At 50.5% G+C, this 15,113-nt stretch overlaps 3 protein-coding genes across 3 annotated transcripts in view; 1 reads left to right on the top strand and 2 right to left on the bottom strand.

Moving 5' to 3' along the window:
* Nucleotides 1–201: 201 nt before the first annotated feature.
* Nucleotides 202–6,626, bottom strand: Tspan10 (tetraspanin 10). The gene is made up of 3 exons (XM_040750172.1): nt 5,864–6,626; nt 3,066–3,697; nt 202–1,101 (listed from the first exon to the last, which is right to left on the bottom strand). The coding sequence occupies exons 1-3, from the start codon at nt 5,906–5,908 to the stop codon at nt 771–773; spliced, it is 1,008 nt and encodes a 335-aa protein (XP_040606106.1). The 5' UTR covers nt 5,909–6,626; the 3' UTR covers nt 202–770.
* A 1,451-nt stretch (nt 6,627–8,077) lies between these two features.
* Nucleotides 8,078–9,513, bottom strand: LOC121141592 (basic proline-rich protein-like). Its single transcript, XM_040750171.1, has 2 exons — nt 9,392–9,513; nt 8,078–9,134 (listed from the first exon to the last, which is right to left on the bottom strand). Exon 2 carries the CDS (start codon nt 9,094–9,096, stop codon nt 8,248–8,250), a length of 849 nt encoding a protein of 282 aa, XP_040606105.1. The 5' UTR covers nt 9,097–9,134; nt 9,392–9,513; the 3' UTR covers nt 8,078–8,247.
* The window catches only part of Nploc4 (NPL4 homolog, ubiquitin recognition factor), a 52,741-nt gene continuing 46,288 nt past the window's right edge, over nt 8,661–15,113 (top strand). The window contains exons 1-2 of the mRNA XM_005069816.4: nt 8,661–8,793; nt 13,184–13,264. Of these exons, the coding sequence (XP_005069873.1) occupies nt 8,779–8,793; nt 13,184–13,264 (96 nt within the window). The 5' untranslated portion in view covers nt 8,661–8,778. The remainder of the gene's footprint in view (nt 8,794–13,183; nt 13,265–15,113) is intronic.

Below are 15,113 nucleotides of genomic sequence, written 5' to 3'. Positions count from 1 at the left end.
GGAGGCAGGAGGGTGAAGGTCATCCTTGGCTCCATAGGGAATTCAAGGCCAGTCTGCAACACATGAGGCTCTATCTGAAGAAGAAGGACTAGAAAAGAATAAGACTCCACTTACGAGACGGCCACAGATCGACCCTGCTAACTTTACAGATGAGTCACAGCTGCGCTCTCCATTTTTATTTGAGGAAGACAGTCCCAGTCATTGAGAGATCTGTAGTTTACTCTGCAAACATGAATGCACACACCAATAAATAAGTCTTCCTCCTACCAAAAATAAAAAAAAGCTTTCTACAGGGTGTGGCCTAGGTCATACCTCACATCTCAACTAAGACCAGAAAGCAGGAGGAGGCCTATAGGAAGCCAGTCCTGCGGAAATGGGGATCTAGAGCCAGTCAGGGTAAGTCAGATCAGGGTAGGTGACTGAGGCTGGAAACAGGAACCCTCAGCCCTCCTCTTTCTGTCAGCCTAATGGGAAGCAGGTGCACTCAGGTACAGACTACCACCGTAGCCTTTGCAAAAGCCAGCCATGGGGCTGAGACGGGTCCTGAGAAACCAGGAGTGAAATTGTGAAATCAGGGCAGCACAGTCAGTCTAGGTGGCCTTGGGGACTGACAGCTGTATCAAAGGGGCAATGGCCAGGAGTGGAGTCCAGGTGTCTGTCCCATGGAGAGTTACTCTGATACTGTCCCTGGAAGATGAGAGGCCTGGAACTTGGCCTGTGACAGAGTCTTCTCAACTCTGCTCAGTGGGGGGGACAATGGTGCTGGCACGTCACAGAGGGTCGGGCTCTGTGTCCTCTGCTGCTGCCTTTTGGACAGCTAGGGCCCTTAGCAGGCAGGCAGCTAACAGGAGTTCAGTCCCTTGAATCATGACGACAGTGACGGCACAGCTGCCTATGGTCTGCATGCTCCCTCGCAGCCACTGTTGCAGCACGGGCCAGCAGCCCTGCAGGTATACTACTTGTCCAGCTGCATCTGGGTCCAGGCGCAACACCCCAAAGCCACACTGAGTGTTCACCAAAGCTCCTTCTTCCTGGGGGTCGATGCAGCAGGAGGCAGGAAGGCTGCAGGCTTGTACCCCGGGAGAGCTGCAGTTAAAGTACCTGCAGGGCATACAAGGTTTAGTCCTGGAGAAGAGGCCTGCCTTCAAACTCTCTCTCTCTCTCTCTCTCTCTCTCTCTCTCTCTCTCTCTCTCTCTCTCTCTCTCTCTCTCTCTCTCTCTCTCTCTCTCTCTCTCTCTCTCTCTCTCTCGCTCTCTCGCTCTCTCGCTCTCTCGCTCCCTCGCTCTCTCGCTCTCTCGCTCTCTCGCTCTCTTGCTCCCTCGCTCTCTCGCTCTCTCGCACTCACGCACATGCACTCAGGCATGCACTCACACATGCTTGCATGCATATGAAGGAGCACATGCATACACGCGCAAACACACAAACACATACAGGACACCCAGTTGTTTTTTTGTGTTTGTTTGTTTGTTTGTTTTTCCCAGACAGGGTTTCTCTGTAGCTTTGGAGGCTGTCCTGGAACCCGCTCTGTAGGCCAGGCTGGCCTTGAACTCACAGAGACCCGCCTGCCTCTGCCTCCCGAGTGCTGGGATTAAAGGCGTGTGCCACCACTGTCTGGCTTGACACTCAGTTTCTTTGTATCACAGTGCTTACACCTCTCTATACTTGAGGACAGGAGGATGGGGGTGGAGTGGGGTGTCTACCTTGGCAGGTCAAGGAAATATTTAGTGAGGTGGTTGAAGGAGAGGCGATAAGGAGGCCTTGCCTCCTGCACACTGTGCGTTTATTTGAACGGGCAGTGTCAGAGAGGGAGGCTGCAATAAGAAGGGGTGTTGTTAGTGGTTAGCGGCAAAAGGCTCAGAACCATGAGGAGCCCCTGGAGGCTAAGGAGCCTCAGTTGTAGTTTTCCACAGGTCTAGACTTCACTCACCAAGCCCTGACAACCACCAACAGAGTGCACTCTCTGTGGCTGGGTTCTCCTAGAAACTGGGGAGTGCTTTGCAAGGTTTCAGGAGCAATGGTAGGCGCCATATATTGGAGCCATGTCAGGAACAAATGACCAGTTTTTAGAGCCTCTTCTGTGTCCATCCCTGGACATCAATTGTCCTCAGAGGCTTGAGGAGGGAGCATAATGTTTACCCTGCATGTCACAGGGAGGAAAGGAGCTGCTCAGAGTGTTCCGTGTGTTGGAGGAGGTAGACAACACAGGGACCCTCGAGCAGAACATAAAATATTGTGTCATGGGCTGGAGAGTTGGCTTAGAGGTTAAGAACACTAACTGCTCTTCCAGATGACCTCTTCTTTAGAACCCCCTAGTGGAGCTGGGCGTTGGTGGCGCACGCCTTTAATCCCAGCACTTGGGAGGCAGAGGCAGGTGGATCTCTGTGAGTTCGAGGCCAGCCTGGTCTACAAGAGCTAGTTCCAGGACAGCCTCCAAAGCCACAGAGAAACCCTGTCTCGGAAAAAACAAAACAAAACCAGAACCTCCTAGTGGAGGGACAGCATGGAGGAGCTGTGTCTGGGCCCTAGAGTTGGCCAAAGGTTGAGTTCAATCAGGTTCAAGGCCCATAGCATAGGCAAAGGCAAGCGCCACACACACCTCACGAATAAGTGCACGCATTTGCATGTCTGTCTGTATACATGTGATGTGTGTGTGCTTTGGCATGAGACCTCGTTCTGTGTTGACATAAAAGGGATCTACGAGCGTGCTCACACAGGGAAACTTGTGTGGGGGTCTGTGGAGGCAGGAGCTGCAAGGCATGTGGTTGTGTGCACACAAGAACATGCACACGTGCCGGGCGTTGGTGGCGCACACCTTTAATCCCAGCACTCGGGAGGCAGAGGCAAGCGGATCTCTGTGAGTTCGAGGCCAGCCTGGTCTACAGTGCGAGTTCCAGGACAGCCTCCAGAACAATACAGAGAAACCCTGTCTCAAAAAACAAAAAACACAAACAAACAAACAAAAAAAGAACATGCACATGTATACGCACACGCATGCTCCAGTGAGTGAGCAGGGCATCCAGACCACCCCTTCTCTTGCCCTGTGTCGAGTATGGGGGACACTCACAGATTCTGTTGCCAGTCCTGGTAGGAAACTGCCCCACAGCATTGCAGCCCCAGCTGGACTTGGTCGAGGAGGAAGCATAGGTCTGGGTCATCCCGGTAGCGGACGATGGCCACATGCAGGGAATACTTCAGGCCATCCTGCAGTGGGCCCCAGAGGGCCACCACCAGAGTCCCTGCCAGGGCTTCCAATGCTAGGCAGAGGAGGACAGCTCCACAGTAGAAGTGCAGTAGGCATCTGTTCTTGCAGAGAGCGCCCAGACATCCAGACAGGCTCACGACACTGACCACCAGGCCTCCCAGCACCAGCACCAACATGGGGTCTGTGGGCAGGGCTCCATCCCAGCCACTCTCCGGAGACTGTTTGACGGCCAGGCCCCAGAGCCCTGCTGCCAGGGCCAATACGGCCAGCAGGGAGAAGAAGAAGTTGGAGAGGAAAGTCAGATACTTGACACAGCTCCCTCCTGTGGAAAGTGGGAGAGAGGAGGCCTGGCCTTTCCTCCGGGCCTGGTGCTCTGCCACAGGACAGCATCTGCAGCCCCAGGTCCCTACCTGATCCTCCCAAAGTGCTGGACCCGGGATGTTTGGAGTATGTGGACTGTTCCTAGTGAGTGGCTGCTCCTGGCCAGCGGTATCCTGCAGATGGAAAGAAAACTTAAAAGGGTGCATTGGGCCGGGCGTTGGTGGCGCACGCCTTTAATCCCAGCACTCGGGAGGCAGAGGCAGGCGGATCTCTGTGAGTTCGAGGCCAGCCTGGTCTACAAAGTGAGCTCCAGGACAGCCTCCAAAGCCACAGAGAAACCCTGTCTCGAAAAACAAAAAAACAAAACAAAACAACAAAAAAAAAAGGTGCATTGGTGAGCCACTCGGACTATGTGACATCCAGCAAGGGAGAGGTCTCGCTAGAGAGGCACTAAGAGGAGGGGGTGGGCTTAGAGGAAGCTTGTGGAGGAAGCAAAGACTTGAAGAATTGGATAGTGAGGGGCCTGGGAACTTGTGGCCTCATCCTGCTTAGGCAAGGAGCAGAAGGGCGGTGAGGACGTCTAGCTCACTGTCTGCCCTGGTAGCTATGAGGTCAGCCTCCTTTAGGACAGTGTAGTGGCCGCACTCTGGAAGGTGTATGGTGAAGACTGGGCAGGACAGCACTTAAGAGATATACCCACTTCCTACCGGGCGTTGGTGGCACACACCTTTAATCCCAGCACTTGGGAGGCAGAGGCAGGAGGATCTCTGTGAGTTCCAGGCCAGCCTGGTCTACAGAGTGAGCTCCAGGACAGTCTCCCAAACAATACAGAGAAACCCTGTCTCGAAAAACCAAAAAAAAAAAAAAAGATATACACACTTCATTTCTTCCACACCCTTGTGAAAGAGGGACCCGCTATCCCGCTATGGTCTCCCCCAAGGGGGCTTGACATTCATGGGTAAGGATTTCTGTTCTTCCCACAGGACACAACAGTGGCAGGTAGCTCTGCTTCTCCTGCATTTGGAATGGTCTCTTTGTTTGAATCGGTCTGCAGTGACCCAGCAGTGACTTTGTCCAGTCACAGGAGGGACTTTCCCACCCAAGCCAGAAGGGCAGGCTGCCTGGGACAGAGAAACTGATCCTGTGACATCCCCGTCCCGCCCCCACACCTTCACCTTCATCCTCCTCTGTGAAACCAACCTTGATTTCTCTGCATCTTCTCGGGACCCACCAACTGAACCTAGGCCATGTATGGACACTGTGCTGGACCTAGCATGGAGGATACAGGGATGGGCTGTGGGAGTCCTGCCTGCCCGGCTTTCTGAGCAAGGGGAGGGGCAGCCAGTAGACTGGGCAGCAATTAAGAGGAGGCGAGGAAAACACCACTGCCCTCCGGTAGGCAGCTCAGCTGAGCAGGTAGACAGGAGAGAGAGAGAGAGAGAGAGAGACAGACAGACAGACAGACAGACAGACAGACAGACAGACAGACAGAGATACAGATACAGAGAGAGACAGAGACAGAGAGCATCTACAGGGAGGTGGGGAAATACCACTTGTGACCTGGCCTTTCTTTCTTTCTTTCTTTCTTTCTTTCTTTCTTTCTTTCTTTCTTCCTTCCTTCCTTCCTTTCTTTCTTTCTTTCTGTCTGTCTGTCTGTCTGTCTGAGACAGGGTTTCTCTGTGTAGCCTTGGCTGTCCTGAAACTCACTTTGTAGACCAGGCTGGCTTTGACCTTGTAGAGGTCCTCCTGCCTCTGCCTCCCAAGTGCTGGGTTTAAAGGTGTATGCCACCACCTGTTTTTTTTTCCCCAAGGACAGTTTCACTTGGAAGAGGCTACAACCAGGTGTCTAGGCAAGGGTCCCAACCCATCTCAGTCAGTCCCACCAGGGAGAAGCGATCCCTTCCACATGTGCTAGTCCAGCTGCCCAAGTGACTCTTTCACCCCGAGTTTGGAGCAGAATATGTGAAGGCTATTTGTCAGCCAGAGTCTGTCAGAGCAGAAGGACAGCCTTCTGGAGCCCACTTGGCAGCAGTAAGACTGTCTGAGGCCGTGGAACCCACATTCAACTTCAAAGGACATTTGCATTTTTCTACTCTCCAGCCCAACGCCAGAGTTTCTTTCAGACCTACAGGAGGTGTAGTCATCGGAGTAGTGAAGCCCTACCTCAATCTGTGAGGGTCACCCACTGGCATCCACTTAATGACAAATCCCAGCACACAACTAGACTGGGGGTGGGACCAGGAGTCAGGTTGACTATAACCTGGTCCAGGGGCCTCCTGGAAGACCTTAGGGCCAAGAAACATCTTCATCCTGAACTAGACCATCAGATGCTGACTCACCTGAGACAACAAGGGGCTGCTTTCTCCCTCTTCCATCCTCCACATGAATTGGAAAAGCCCAGGAGACAGGTGGCCCGGGCCTCTGTGGACTGGCTATAGTCCTGGTGTAGTGGTGTTCCTTGGCTGCTCTGTAAACCGTGTACCTCAGAGCTGGAGAGCTGGCTGCAAGCTCCACCCACGCAGCGATCACAGTGGGATCATGTGAGGAGTCACATTTTAGGGCTTACGGCAGGCCCCCGCTTCTGCAGATGCAGCTGGTCTTTCTTCTTAACTCCTAATTCTTGACCTTGGCTCTAGGGATGTCCCTAATATCTGCACAACTGTGACTTTGGTATGGCGGCTCTGAGGCTGGCCCTCATGGCCGTCACTGTTGAGCCCCACTTTGGCCTCAGCCTGGTAGGCTCACGGGCACCCTCAGAAGAAGAGGTCTCTGCAAACTGGTTCACAGTGCAGTCTTCCAGGAGCCCATTGGGCAGCACAAATGCCAATTTACTCCCCCCCCTAGTTTATCCAGCGTATAAACAAATCAGTATTCACATTCCAGATGTCCCCTCCCTCCAAGTTTCTCAAAGGCAGGATTTTGTTATGGTCACTGAGCAGTCCTCTTGGCTAAAGGACTTGAGAGACACGACTTATTATGGAGACAGAAGGCATGTTCAAAGCCTGTTGACACTGGAATCTACCAAACGGCAACTCTGTGTGGCCTTGGATGCATCCCTCCGAAGGTCTCCCTGCTTCCAACTGGAATGTGTGTGGTGTGCAGGTGTTTGTCACTGTCACGGTAGGCCCACAGGACTTTCATGGATATCATGGACATGTTTAGGGCAAGATGGAGGTCCTGCTGTACCTGCCATGTGCCCCCTCCTGTTTCCACCCCAGACCCCCCTGAGTTCCAGCTGTTTTATTTATTTATTATGAATACAAAATCCATGTGTATTCAGAAGAGAGCACCAGATCTCATTATGAATGGTTGTGAGCCACCATGTGGTTGCTGGGAATTGAACTCAGGACCTCTGGAAGAGCAGTCAGTGCTCTTAACCTCTGAGCCATCATTCCAGCCCAGTTGTTTATTTTATGTGTATGGGTGTGTTGTTTTGCTTACATCTGTGTCTGTGCACCACCTGAGTGCGGTGCCTTTAGAGGTCAGAAGAAGGCTTCACATCTCCCGGAACTGGAGTTATAAACAGCTGTGAGCTGCCAGGTGGGTGGGTACCGGGAATTGAACCTGGGGCCCTCTGTGAAAATAGCCAGTTCTCTTAACCTCTGAGCCGTCTTTCCAGCCCAAGTTTCAGCTTTTTGACAGACATTCCAGGCCTAGCCTTGGCTTTTTTTTTTTTCTGTATCTACCCTTGCTCTCTAGCTTGTAATTTTATAATTCAGACAAATTTGCTGGCCCATGTGTCCTGGCGTTTGCCATCCCTACTGCGTCATCACCGCTGCCTGGGGCCCTCCAGTGTCCTCCATCATTACCAACATAGCCTTTTCTTTTCTTCTCCCCCAACCCCAGGGGTTGAGGATGGAATCCAGGACCTCACAGAGCTATATCCTTACCTGTGCCTGCAGCTTTACATTACCTCTTCCATCCAGGCTTCCACTATGACCTGACGCTGTTATGAGTCCTCTTAGATGAGGTGTTCTCCATTAGGCCACCTGGTGGTGGCGGTGCAAATCCTTTAATCCCAGCCCTCGGGAGGCAGAGGCAGGAGGATCTGTGAATTCGAGGCCGGCCTGGTCTACACGATGGAGTTCTGGGAGAGGCTGCAAAGCTACGGGGGGAGGGGGGACGTTCTCGATTGGGCTAGGTTTGTAGCTTAGTGGGAGAGCACTTCATAACCACTCTTACACACGACTCTGGATTCTTATTCTTTTGCCAGAATTGAAGAAAAAGAAATGGGGAGAGGGGGAGGGAGAGGGGGGAAGGGAGGGGGAGGAATAGAGTCCAGACACCACAAGAGTGAACCTTGGAAACAGTATGCAAAGTGATATTAATTACCAGATATGAAAGTCACATTTTTTTTGTCTGTTCTCGAGACAGTTTTCTCTGTGTAGTCCTGGCTGTCCTGGAACTCACTCTGTAAACCTGGCCCGCCTCGAACTCACAGAGATCTTCCTGCCTCTGCCTCCCAAGTGCTGGAATTAAAAGCGTGCACCCACCAATGCCCGGACAAAAATCTTAATTTTTTTAAAGCCTAGTCAGGTGAGTTGGCACATGTCTTTAATCCCAGGGCTTGGTAGGCAGAAGCAGGTGGATCTCTGTGAGTTTGAGACTAGCCTGGTCTACAGAGCGAGTTCCAGGGAAGCTAGTGCTACACAAAAACAAATTACTCAAAAAAAAAAAAACAAACAAAAACCCAAAACAAAACAAAACGGTGGCTTTTAGTCCCTTAAAAGATCTCCATAATGTCTGCTCCTTCAAATCTTACGCATGAAGTTACAAAGGAAATGCAAAAGGAGCTCCACCTTATTGCTGGAAAATTGTGAAGACGATACAGAATTCCCTCAATGGCGATTGCTTTTTTGGGGTGTGTGTGACATATTGATGCTCTCTCTTCCTGGGGCTTTTCAGTATTGTTTGAAACGTTCAGGAGCAAGTCTCTTTTGCAGACGTCCTCGGAACCGGTGATGGGCGGGGCTGAGGTGTGCGCAGCTCTGTTTGCGCATGCGCGCGGCCGTTGGCGTGGGGGTGGAGGGGGTGCCCGGAACCTTGTTTCGCGTCTGTGTTTGCCTGGCGGAGTGCGTTGAGCGAAGCACTGGACGTCGGCGGCTGGCGGAGCCGGGAGGCGAAGCTGGAGCGGAGGTGGCGGCGGCGGCGGGAGGCCGGGGCCGGGACTGAGGCCGAGGCCGGGGCTGCGAGGCCTTTGGGGAGACAGGCGGCGGCAGCCCGGGGCCCCAACCCGGAGACAGGAGCGGCCGCCATGGCCGAGAGCATCGTGAGTGCGGCGGCCGGGAGGGAGCGGGGCGCCGGGATGAGGCAGCAGATTTGCCGGCCTCCTGGGCGGGCCCGCGAGACACGGTGCTAGCAGCCAGCGGCTCCTCCTCACTGGCCCTGGGTTTGTTTGTGGAGGTACCTGCCTTAGCTGAGCCTGGAGAGGCTGGCGGGGAGGCGGCCGAGCGGTCCGAGTGGAGCGGCCTCCCTGCTTGCCGCAGGTCACTCCGAGGGACCCTGCCTCCTCCCAGGCCCCGAAGCCGGCTACGTCCTTTCCTCTAGTCCGAAGGGCTTTCTCCTCCCCCATCCCAGCAGTGCCTCGTCATGATTTCACTCCGGAAGAGTCTGTCGGGAGAAGGGCATCGTTAGGGAGCCCCTTCCCCACAGAGGAAGTGTTCGGGGGCGGGGGAAGGGGGCAGGCAGCAACCTGGCGGGACCGGCTCCCCTTTGGCAGAGGCAGCTTGCCTACCTGTTCAAAACGAGTGTGATAAAGAAGGCCGATTTCACTGTGGCCTGACAGAGATTGTCACCCCCCTCCCCCGTGAAATGTAACAGGGAAAGCAGTGGCTAGCCGTTTGTTAACCCTTGTGCGAGCTTCTCACCAAAGTAAACGTGAGCAACAGGCCGGCCTGAAGGAAGAAGTGTGGTCACCATTGAGGGGTTTTTCAGTATGTGGGAGATCGGAACCATGTTTGGGTGCTTTAGGCCTGGGACAGCTCTCCAGTGGTTCCCTGAATTCGAAATAACGTCACTTCTTTCTGGATTCCATGGGTTTCCAGGGAAGTCCGGCTCTTGGGGCGTTTTGTTTTATTTTTTTGAGACAGTCTTACTAGTTTATCCCACACCATCCTTGACCTTGACATCTTCCTGCCTCATACTGGGATTGTAAACGAGGGCTATTATTTCTGGTAGGTTAAGAGTTAATTAAGGCTTTTCTCTGAGGGTGGCTTCTCCCCCCCCCAAGCTCCATTTAGGGGTCTTCTGTTCTCCCTGGAGAGATATGTAGAGAAACTTAAGTTTACTATCTTAGATGTCTGGTTCCCAAAGAGGTCAGAATAGGCATCGGATCCCCAGGAACTAGAGTTATAGGTTGTGAGCCACCATGTGGTTGGTGGGAATTGAACTTAGGTCCTCTGGAAGAGCAGCCAGTGCTCTTAACCTCTGAGCCATCTCCCCAGTCCCACAACTAGTGCTCATAATGAGTTGAGCTATTTCACCAGCCCCATTTTTAGAAAATTATATGTATATGTGTGCCCAAGTGTGGGTATGTGTATTTGAGTGTAGTTGTTGGTTGAAGCCCAAAGTGTTGAGATACCTGAAGCTAAAGTTACAGGCAGTTGTGAGCAGTTCAGCATGGATGCTGGGAACTGAATTAGGATTCTCAGCAAGAGCAGTAAGTGCTCATACCTGCTGAGCCATCTCTCTGATCCTCTTTTTGTTGTTGTTTTTTTTGAGACAGGGTTTCTCTGTCACTTTGGAGGCCTGTTCTGGAACTAGTTTGTTCTTTTGTTCTTGTAGACCAGGCTGGCCTTGAACTCTTGAACTCAGATCCGCCTGCCTTTGCCTCCTGAGAGCTGGACACCACCACCCCCCTGGCCTTTTTTTTTTTAAGATTTATTTTTTACGTATACAGTATTCTACCAGCATGTATGCCTGCATGCCAGAAGAGGGCATCAGATCCGACTATAGATGGTTGTGAGCCACCATGTGGTTGCTGGGAATTGAACTCAGGACCTTTGGAAGAGCAGACAGTGCTCTGAATCTCTGAGCCATCTCTCCAGCCTGCCCTGTTTGCTTTTAATTCAAAGGGAGGTCTTTAAAGAATTTCTGGCCAGGTGTTGGTGGTGCTCTCTCTAATCCCAGCACTCAGGCAGCAGACACAGGCAGATCTCTGTGAGTTCTAGGCTAGCCTGGTCTACAGAGCGAGTTCCAGGACAGCCTCCAAAACAATACAGAGGAACCCTGTCTCAAAAAGCCAAAAAAAAAAAAAAAAAAAGAATTTCTGTGGTGATAATGTTAAAAATTAACAATTCTGAGAACAAACTTCCCTCCCTCCCTCCCTCCCTCCCTCCCTCCCTCCCTCCCTCCCTCCCTCCCTCCCTCCCTCCCTCCCTCCCTCCCTCCCTTCCAGGTTTCAGCTATGTCCAGCCAGTCTTCTAGCTCCAGTGTACAAGCCTTCCTCCTTAGCTTCCCAAATACCCGGAACTGCTGGTGCTTGTCCCCTCACATCTAACTTATTCAGAATCTGTATTCTATGTGGCCCAATCTGTCTGTTCCATATCTTTTCTCTTGCAGCCTGTGTCAGAGGTTAGTCCAAAACTTTCTCAGTACAAGTTTGTTTCTTGTTAAATCCAGACTCCTATGCCATGTTGTAGATCAAGTGGTGACTTGCACTGCAGAATTCTTTGGTAAGCTAAGTGTGATCATAGGCCTGTAATTCCAGGACTTGGGAAAGCTAGGCAAGGAGGATAGAGGATTTGAAGCCAGTTTGGTCTACACGGTTTGTACCACCGTATAAAAGTCAACCAAACAAAAGGGTTCTTCCCTGTGGCTTCTTTCATAGTGGCGATGACAGGCTCTCATTCCTGTGTGATTGGATGAAGGAGCATTTGTAGAGCCTTCCACAGAGAAGCAGACGTCTTTTTTTGACATGCCTCAGTGTTGAAGACAGATCGAAGAATGAAATATGTGCAAATAGTTTCCTTACTTTTATAAAGGTGTTTTTCCTAGGTATCAAATTCCAAGAGTGCACCGAATACAGATGAGTGAGCAGGGTGAGGAAACAAGACAGATGTAGTTAAGAAGCAGCTGCGTACACCATTTTATGCCCTTTAACAATCAGGATATTCATAGGGATTATCCAGAACAAAATCTAAGTGTTGAATATTCGGGACAAAGCCAGGTAAAAGTCACTAAAAATTGAGAGACTTCGATCATGCTATTTTAGAAAACCCACATTAGTCTTAGTTACTTTGATGAAAGTAGACAAAATTCAGTTGACTGGAAGCCATTGTGGAATTCTGCAGTATGTCAGGAGAAATCTTTAAACAATGCCTTGTCTTATTTTTCATCTGCAAAGCATTTTCTGTATAGTGCTCCATTAATGACTGCTGGAGTAGGAAGTATAACAGGCATTTTCCGAGATATTTTGTTTCTTCCCTCTCAGCCCTCGGGTGGCTGGACAACAGCTGCCTAGTTTATAGGGCATGCCAGTTAAGGCTAGCATAATGAATGACATGTTCTCAGAAGGCTTGGGTCAGTGTAGAAATCAAGGACTAGAAACTGGCCTGTACTTAGGAGTCTTGAAGGGCAGCCAACATTTTTAGCTTTGCCTTGCCATGGAAATACATTTTGTTAAAACCCTGCCTAGAAATCAAGCTACTAATAGCAGAGTTTACTATGATATTAAGGGCCTTTATTTTACTTTTAAAGTAATGTGTGTTTTATTTTTATGTTTATATATGTGTGCTTGTGTGAATTTATGTGCACCACAATCATGATGGATCCTGTGGGCAGAAGTGTGCATTTCATCTCATCCCTGGAACTGGAGTCAGTTAAGAGCTGCCCTGAAGGTGCTGGGAATTGAACCTGATCTTATGCAATTAACAGCTATTGCTCTTAAGAGCTAAGCCACCTCTCCAGCCTTTTTTTTAAAGATGGTTTCATGTCATGCCCTCTTCTGACCTTGAAGGGCAATGCATGCGTGTGGTGCACAGATACCCAAGGCAGAACACCTACACGTGTAAAATTAAAAAAAAAAATCTACCTTAAGATGGTCTCATGTGGCCCTGGCTGCCCTCTTCCGTTGCTCTTGCCTCCTCCTCTGGAGTGCTTGGGATGACAGGCATTCCCACCACGTTTAGCCTTGATGTTATATGTCGTGTACAAAACTATAAGGTGTTTGAGTCAGAATGGTGCTCTAGGCCATCGTCCATGTGATAATGATGCACCTCACCTCTCCTTTCCCCTTCAGCACAGTGGGGTTGAGATTGGGGAGACGGTCTAGTGGGTAAAGGGCTTGCTCTGCACGCCTGAGGGCCTGAATTTGCATTCCCAGCACCCATGGTAAAGCTGGACAGGGTGGTGTGCATCTGCAACTCTAGCACTGCAGAAAGTGGAGATGGGTGAGCCCAGCTGCTTGCTGGCCAGCCAGAGTAGCTGAAATGGTGAGCTCCAGGTTCAGTGAGCCCTGTCCCCCAGAGACTAGGTGGAGAGCAGGGTGTGCACAAGTGAGTGCACCTGCATTCACAGGGGCATGCGCTGCAGAGGGAGGTGGGGAAGAGTGGCTTTCACCTTCCAGTTTCAACAGTCCAGATGCCAGAAGACTTGAGGTGTGAGTCTTACCCAATGGACACTCACTGGCTTCAGTAACCACCTTACTTCACTTACAACAGATAATCCGAGTCCAATCCCCGGATGGGGTGAAGCGGATCACTACAACAAAGAGAGAAACAGCTGCAACCTTTTTGAAAAAGGTACCTGTGACATATTGGGGGGGGTTGTCCCCTCCAGTGTCCCTGTCTGCCTTTCTCGTTTCCTTTTGTTCTCCTGCTACCAAGTTGTCACTTGTGTGGCTTCTTCTCTGTACGACTGAGCTGGACACCTGGATGGTCGTGGTAGTGGGAGGGCCACGGTGGGGAGGGAGGGAGGGAGATGGGGCAGGCAGGGACAGAAAGACAAGTCTCACTCTGTAGGCTGGCCTTGGACTTTAAGCAGTTCTCCTGCCTCAGCTTCCTGAGTGCTGTTGGGAACACAAGTATGAGTCACCATGCTGAACTCTAGATCAGGTGTTTGTCTCAATTCTCTCTACCAGAGCATGGGTAGGTCAAAGTACTTTGCAAAAGGAATTTTTTGTTTGTTTTATTGAGACAAGGTTTCTCAGTGAAACAGTCCTGGCTGTCCTGGAACTCACTCTGTAGACGAGGCTGGCTTGGAACTCACAAAGATCCGCCTGCCTCTGCCTCCTGAGTGCTAGGACTAAAGGTGTGCGCCACCACTACCTGGCTTTACTGTTTCTATTTTTTTTTTTATTAGTGTGTTGTGGATGTGGTTCTCATCTATGGTACTGGGTGTTCTTTTTCTCTTCGGTTACATACTTATTCTATATCAAGTTTCTTGTATACTTGCATTACTGTCAAACATGTCTACAGAATGTTTTCATTGTGCACCTCTGAAATCCATCCCCCCTTGAACCACAGCTTCCCTCTCTTCCTCACTGCAGCCTTGGTAGCCACCATTCTGTTTCCTTTTTCTGTGAGTCCCACTGCTTTAGATATCGCATTAAGTGAGAATGTACTATGTGTGTTGTTTTTCTGTTTGTTTAGTAATAAAAACCCAATAAATGGTCTCTAAAACATCCTCCTTGTATCCTTACAGACTTGCTTTTTTTTTTTTTTTTTTTTTTTTTTTTTGGTTTTTCGAGACAGGATTTCTCTGTATTGTTTTGGAGGCTGTCCTGGAACTCACTTTGTAGACCAGGCTGGCCTCGAACTCACAGAGATCCGCCTGCCTCTGCCTCCCGAGTGCTGGGATTAAAGGTGTGCACCACCAACACCCGGCGGAAGCAGGTCTTGAGCCCTGTGCTCAGTAGTCTTTATTTGTGGCTTTATGCTCTGTAAAGAAATTGATGTTGGTGTGTGTAGTGAGATTGTTTATATTGAAAATAACTCATAGGCCAGCATTTGGAGGCAGGAAGAGTAGGACCAGGAGTTGAAGGCCAGCTTGAACTACATTGTAAGTTTGAAGCTAGCCTGAACAGCTTGAGACCTTGTGATGGGAAATGTCCTTCTGTACTTGTTTCTCTTACTGGTTGATGAATAAAACACTGATTTGCCAGTAGCCAGGCAGGAAGTATAGGCGGGGTACCAGAGCAGGAGAATTCTGGGGAGAGAGGGTATCGAGATGACATGTATCTACCGGGAAGATAGAACATGGGTCATTTTCCATTAGGATAAGGCCATGTAGAAATATATAGGTTAATAGAAATGGGTTAATAAGTAAGAGAGAGCCAGCCAATAAGAAACGTAAGCTAGCCTGGCAGTGGTGGCGTACACCTTTAATCCCAGCACTCAGGAGGCAGAGGCAGGTAGATCTCAGAGTTTGAGGCCAGCCTGGTCTACAGATTAAGTTCCAGGACAGCCTCCAAAGCTACAGAGAAAAACCAAAAAAATAAAAAATTAAGTGCTGGGTGGTGGTGTCTCAGGAGGCAGAGATAGAGGATCTCTGTGAGGCTAGTCTGGTCTACAGAATGAGTTCCAGGGCAGGCTCCAAAGGTATACAGAGAAACCCTGTCTCGCAAAACCAAAATCTTTTGCACTTACTTAC

Source organism: Mesocricetus auratus, unplaced genomic scaffold (assembly GCF_017639785.1).
Source record: "Mesocricetus auratus isolate SY011 unplaced genomic scaffold, BCM_Maur_2.0 Super-Scaffold_100007, whole genome shotgun sequence".
Lineage (NCBI taxonomy): Eukaryota > Metazoa > Chordata > Mammalia > Rodentia > Cricetidae > Mesocricetus > Mesocricetus auratus.
Note: the sequence above shows the minus strand (reverse complement) of the source record. Positions and strands in the feature narration are given on the sequence as shown.